Source organism: Pseudoliparis swirei, chromosome 21 (assembly GCF_029220125.1).
Source record: "Pseudoliparis swirei isolate HS2019 ecotype Mariana Trench chromosome 21, NWPU_hadal_v1, whole genome shotgun sequence".
Classification (NCBI taxonomy): domain Eukaryota; kingdom Metazoa; phylum Chordata; class Actinopteri; order Perciformes; family Liparidae; genus Pseudoliparis; species Pseudoliparis swirei.
Window position 1 is genome coordinate 11,890,812 of NC_079408.1, and position 6,688 is coordinate 11,897,499.

The 6,688-nt window shown below is 39.8% G+C and overlaps 1 protein-coding gene across 1 annotated transcript; it reads left to right on the top strand.

Annotated features, from left to right (window-relative positions):
* The first annotated feature begins 1,023 nt into the window (after positions 1-1,023).
* On the top strand, positions 1,024-5,941 carry shbg (sex hormone-binding globulin). Its single transcript, XM_056443481.1, has 8 exons — positions 1,024-1,503; positions 2,270-2,367; positions 2,730-2,919; positions 3,052-3,213; positions 3,306-3,462; positions 3,628-3,764; positions 3,927-4,131; positions 4,921-5,941. The coding sequence occupies exons 1-8, from the start codon at positions 1,414-1,416 to the stop codon at positions 5,052-5,054; spliced, it is 1,173 nt and encodes a 390-aa protein (XP_056299456.1). The 5' UTR covers positions 1,024-1,413; the 3' UTR covers positions 5,055-5,941.
* The last annotated feature ends 747 nt before the right edge of the window (positions 5,942-6,688 follow it).

The following is a 6,688-nucleotide window of genomic DNA, read 5'->3' on the forward strand; positions in this document are numbered from 1 at the left end:
AGTTGTTGGAATCTTTGGTAATTCACTTCCTGGTGTTTTCCTTAAACCACAGATTTTTTTTTTTAATGAGGCTGACTCCAGCTCCCTCTCCGCAGTCAGGGGGTTCATTTCTCACCGTCCTTGAACCAACACTTTCTCACCAGTGACACTCAGTGGAGTGAACGGAAACTGTCGGCTCGGTGACTCACTCTGCTCATGATGTCAGAGATGAATTGAAAACTCAATATGAATGAAATAATTTCACAAATTGAATAGATTCATCATGGAATGTTAAGAGTGTGTGTGTGGGGGGGAGGAGGTAGGAGGATTCATGGCCTTGGGGACGGTTGGGAATTAAAGGTACAGTGCAAAACATTTTAATAATAAATGCAGTTTCCTGCAAATAGATGGATCTTTTTCACAGATTATACCATGAACAGTTATTGGGGTTTTTTTACGCCGCAATATTGGGCTATTATAGGCAATACAAAAAGTACCCAGCTAAATGAAATGCAGCCATTCTTAATGTTGTTTTTTACGCCTGGGCTTTTTCCCTCCTAAAAAAAAAGCTTGTCTGGCCTCTCCATGACGATCAATAGATGTTTGTCAGACTTTGAGTGCACACACGAGAGAAGTGCTGACGTGATTTGACATTTCTGATTAACTTCAGACATCTGAATAACAGATTGTTTACTGATTGGTGCTCTCTGTCTGTGTGTGTGTGTTTGTGTTTTACACTTTTCCCAGTATTCCCCAGTGCACAGTCTTCCTGGAAGGAGACTATGTCACAGGGAGCAGGACGTGAAAAGAGGGGGGATGGGGGGGGAGAGTTTTGTGAATTGAAGCAGATCCCCTCTCGTCTCTTTCTCCTCTTCCCTCCGCAACACACACTGAGTCATAAAGCAGCGGTGGTGAATCATGGTTCCTGTGTAATGGGTAAACACACATCAGTGATCTGGCTCAGGTCACTCACCCGGGCTGCGGCGCCCACTCTGCATGAGTCACCCCAAAGGCAGGAGATTTAATAGCGGTGATTTTAATGCACACTTAAATCATAAATAAACATTTCTGAATGTTGTGGAATTTTGAATTATTTCTCAAACTACCACAACGCTTAACTTTTAATCTACTCTGATTTGCACCTGCTGCTCACGCTGCCTTTCGCCCACCAACATGTTTACAAAGATCTGGGCACAAGCATGGAGCCAAAAAGCACTCCCTCTGGGGGGATCGATAAGCTGCACTGACTATGGACCACAGGACAGTGTGCCAGCACACACACACACACACACACACAGGAATAACACGCTGTCGAAGTGTCTCTCTGCTCTTCATCACACCTCTGACACCTCAGGGTAGCGTGGAGTAAGCGGACCACCGAGGGCCCGAGCAGACTGCGCAGCGGGAGGCCTGGCTGGATGAATGCGCTGAAGGATGGCTGTGTTATGTAACGCGATGGCGGGGGGACTGCTGCTCACCTTGAGCCTCAGTCTGCTGAGGTGGGGAGTTGAGGGGCAGGGAAAGGTATGTGCACCGGCGCGCTGGTAAAATGCTCTTATCAATCACTCTCTGGTAGTCTCAGGATATCGTGTAACGCATTGGAAAAAGTGCGTTAATGTTGTAGCTTTGATAAATCTTGTTCATATGATTTTTTTGTTTTTGTTTACTGTTCTTGCTCCCTGTAAAATCAGAAGGTCACACAATTACAAGTGTTTGGAAAAATACATAAAGGTCTCAGAGCCTCTCAGGCAAGTCAAATCATGTTTTTTAAAGCATCATCTGTATTACTTCTGTTTCTTTTTTTTAAATGGAGCATAAACAAACTGCATATCCCATATTAATGAACCATTAAAAAAGAATAAAAAGGAATCATCTCTTTATGCCATTCAGTTGAAGAGGGTATCCCAGATGCCCTAATAGTTTATTTAGACTTAGGACTTTGCTTTGTGGGAGGACAAGTCAGAGCGACGCCCACAAACCCACAAGCAGTTTTTTAGACTTGTTGCACATTAAGTTTCATGATGGCCGTTGTGTATTGATGAACTCATGTGACACGGATCCTCAAGTGACTTGACATTGATTTTGCACTTCATTATCACATGCACTTCACTTGTTGAAAGATAATTACTTTTAGTTGAATCCATAAATCACTGAATTAAAATCACCACTCCGTCTTTCATGGTTTTAACCACTAAACAATCAATATATGTGACGGGAAAATACGAAAGCGGCTTTTAATGAATATTAAAGAGCTGAGGTAATGATTTAATGTTCCCGTTATGTCTCCCAGAAAGAAGTATCGGGCGGGGCCACCATCTACCTCGGCCAGGACAGAGACATCTGGAGGCCCCTGATCCACATCACAGTAAACCTCAGTGAGATCAGCAGGTGAACCACTGCACCATGAACACCTCACAACGAAAGAATATGTGATAAATGAGGCAGAAAAAGGCTGAGGGGGAATATGTGGAAGCAAGAAAGGGGTAAAGGTATTCTGTAGCATACTATGTCCCCTTATTTGTGATGACATTAATATGATATAAGCCGTCGTCGTGTTGCATTTCTCTAACTCTAGGCCCCTAGAACCACCACCTGCTTACTGGGTAAAGTGTAGGCAAAATATATTCTTGGTAGCTACTGAGATTTATAATGCAGCCTTAGAAAAACGTCATAATAAATGTTTAGCTTTATTTTCTGTGGTCCAGCGTCCCCCCCCCCTTGACTGTAACTGTTGGGTTCTGTTTCTCCAGTATCAAGTCATCCTTTCATTTACGGACGTTTGACCCAGAAGGTGTCGTTTTCTACGGCGACACCAAAAACGGGCAGGACTGGTTTATTCTGTCCCTGAAAGACGGCATCCCCCTGATGCAGATCAGCAGAGGGGACAGCCGGGTCAGCGTGGCCGGGGGCCCCAAGCTCAATGACGGGAAATGGCACACAGTGAGTGCAGTTTGTCTCAGTGTCTTAAAAACAAAGAGCTTTTTTTGCATAATAACCACTGGACATAAAGTATATTGTGACCAATATAGTTTAGATTGTCTAAATGCTCCTTGTGATCCCGGTGCCACCCAGCTGGAGGTGAGCAACCAAGATCCCTTTGTGATTCTGGAGGTGGACGGCTCCAATAAGCTGGTGGTCGGCATGCAGTCCAGAGAGACGGTCAAGGTCCTCTCAGGTGAACTTCGACTGGCCCTGGGTGGGATCCTGATCGACAAAGAGAAGATGCTTGTTCAGGTGGGTGTAACTCCACCCTGGGATACTATACAGTAATTGACGTTGGTCTTTTATCTATCACTTAATGCATCGTTGTGGTTCTTTCACTGCAGTTTGAGCCGCACATGGACGGCTGTGTGCGGAGAGGCAGCTGGCTCAACCTCAGCGTGCCCTGGGAGGTGGAGGCGGAGGAGCTGTGGCCCTGCTATCAAGACGTACGACCCGGCAGTTACTTCCCCGGCACTGGATTGGCTATTTTCAACACCTCAGGTGCAAACATCGTGCTCCATTATTCAAGATGTGGACAAGTGTTATTTAAAAAACTAACGACCTGGATAATGCATTCTTGCATGACGTGACATTTTAGGGTAACAATATACTTTTAATCTGCACTCAGGTTATGTTTATTTTGTGAGTTGCATTTTTTCGCTGCAGTTTTCCCAATGGAAGCAGACCTTGGGGTCAAGACTGAATTGTGGGGAGATTTCAGTAAGATGGATGGGACCATTTTTAGCATCAAGGCTCCTGGGCACAAGCTGATGTTTGCTTTAGTGGCCAATAATAACACAAAGGTATGCACATAAATCAGTCAAGCTAGGCTGTTAGCAAGCTGAATATGTTAAAAACTGCCCATGGCCTCATAGCTTTCATGAACATTTGCATAATGAGACCGTTATGACTTCATCCAGAGTTACTATATTTCTTTTATCTTTCTCTCTCTCTCGAATTTGCAGGAAATCACACTTACTTTGGGCGAAGAAAAGATTCGTATGAAAGACACTTTCAAGAGGCTGGTCATAACCTTTCAGGCTAATTCACTGCAAGTGTTTCAAGATGAAGATGAATCAGAGACGACAACGTTACCCATCGGCCCCGGGAGCCAGCCCGGGTATTCGGCCACATGGGGAGCGGGTCATCTGGCTTTCGGAGGTCTCCTAGGTGAGGTTATACAGCGTTTCATCATGTGTCTCATAATGGTCTGTCCACTCGGCATCAGTCTGCGTGTAGCGGGTCTAGATTACTGCTCAGAGAGAGACATTTGATTTACATGCAGGCGTTATAGAAAAAATAGACAATAAATGAAATTAATAACAAAATAGATTTAGATAAAAGTCTATCAAAAAACAGTTACATTTATATATATATATATATATATATATATAGACTACTGTTCAAAAGTTTGAGGTCACTTTGAAATTTCCTTATTTTTCAAAGTAAAGCTCCATTTCTTTCCAATGAAGATATCATTAAATTAATCATAAATACACTCTCTACATAGTTAATGTGGTAAATGACTATTCTCTGGTGTTTAATGAAGTCTCTCGAGGCCCATCTCCAACGTTCTAATGGTACATTGTGTTATCGCCTTAGAAGACTAACGGAGGGGTAGAAAACCCTCGAGAACCCTTTTTATGTGAGCGCAGCTGAAAACAGTTATGCTGGTGAGAGAAGCTATAAAACTGGTGTGAAGAACAACATTAATATTTCAAATAAGAACCATTATTTTAACCTTGTCAATGTCTTGACTATATTTTACATTCATTTTGTAACTCATTTGATAATTAAAAGTGTGAGTTTTCATGGAAAACTCAAAATTGTCTGTGTGACCCCAAACTTTTTAACGGTAGTGTTATATATCCATAAAGAAATGAATGACTTGGCTAGAAGATGGTGCAGTGCAGTACAAGGTCACTTGGCTTTTATTCTTTCTTTCTTTTCATTTCTCAGGTGAAGAAGAGGACAATGTTGGCTCCCAGTTCTTGACAGGCTGTCTAGAAAAGATCCAGGTTCAGGGGAAGGATTTGGACCTGGATCTAGCTGTCAAACACATGTCGATCTCATCTCACAGCTGCCCTGCATAGACCGTCACACTATATGCACCTTCAATATGTGGACTCATGTTCGCAGTAGATGTCTTGGGGTTGAAATTAACAACAATAGAAAAGGTGTGTAAAAGTGAAAAATGGTTCCGCTAAAAGTAAATCTGGAGTTGAATGTGGTATTTGAACCAATTAACCTCTAACATGTGGAGAATTATAATAAAATATGAATATGTTGTTTATGAGATATCCCTTGCGTTTTCCCATTTTACAGAATGCCTTAATTAATCTGAGAAATGTAGGTTGTTTTCTGATCTTGTTAAGTGCAACAGTCTGTTACTAAATAAGATATGATTCTCCTTAATTTAGCTATCTATAGATGTTTCATTGTATTGCTGCATTTAGGGGACATTAAAACCCACTAGTGCTTTTGAGGAGATTAGAACATTGTGAAAACTAACGTTTAATAGATACTGAGTGAGGCTGAGCTTTCATAAAACATGGACTTTGCACCATCTAGTGGATTGTTAAAGATAATATTAGAGTTGCTTCGTCCACTGTGTATGACGCCAACCAAACAATGAAACAACACTAGATACAAAAATTAATATTAAATATTGTTTAAGAAAAATTATCTATGAGGAATAAGGAATAAGCACAATGTTCACACATGCCAGAAAGTATAAGTTTCTTTTTTCTCCCTCCATTAAATGGTCATAAAGTTGAAATATATTACATTTGTTTGGGAAAATAATTGTTTTAGTTCATTTAGTATAGCAAGAAAAAACTAGTCATCAAATGGCTAAAAATAATAATCATTGTTTTTATTTTTAATGTTTAAAGATATTCCTATGGATGAAAAATGTATCTCGATATTATGTGTACGTGTGTAATTTATTTGGAGTTTTGATAAATTGAAGGGAAATGTGCTGACATGTGTACCTCTTTATTGCAGAAACATTTAAAAACAATGACAAGTATTATTACTAAAATAATTATCAATATGTTTATCTACACATTAATTTAAAAAAACAAGAACATAAATGGGAAAACAATATTTTACACGTTTATGTAAATTACGCAAATAGAAGTAGTGGTAGTTCAGTTCATTTCAACTTCATTTGGAGAATTAACTTTTATGGATAAAATGCTACACAAATAAAATAAAAACACTTTTAAAAAACCATCACATTCATTATATTAAGACCATAGCACCAAAATATAAACAATAGAAAACGCAGATTTATGATAAATAAACGTCTACAAGAAAATGCAACCGCCACAAATAAAGTTGAATATAGTGTTATAATTATATTTAAAACAAATGAGTGTCGAGCTTTAAATTATTAAAGCGTTATTTTGAGTAATTTTGCGACATGAATGAGGTTTCAAGTCGTTTCATTATAGCACCCATGTACAGGACTGTCTCAGAAAATTAGAATATTGTGATAAAGTTCTTTATTTTCTGTAATGCAATTAAAAAATATTAAATATTAAAAGAATAAAAGGCTTGCAATATTTCAGTTGATTTGTAATGAATCCAGAATGCATGACATATTTGTTTTTTTAATTGCATTACAGAAAATAAAGAACTTTATCACAATATTCTAATTTTCTGAGACAGTCCTGTATACAGGGCTGGGTGCGGTGCAGGGTGCAGCCAACTCGGATCGATT

Bases quoted from the DNA above. Each gene is read 5' to 3' on its own strand.
- shbg (XM_056443481.1), top strand. From the start codon at position 1,414: ATGGCTGTGTTATGTAACGCGATGGCGGGGGGACTGCTGCTCACCTTG. The intron at 2,920-3,051 runs GTGAGTGCAGTT...GGTGCCACCCAG, and splicing joins ATGACGGGAAATGGCACACA to CTGGAGGTGAGCAACCAAGA. The intron at 3,463-3,627 runs GTGCAAACATCG...TTTTCGCTGCAG, and splicing joins GGCTATTTTCAACACCTCAG to TTTTCCCAATGGAAGCAGAC.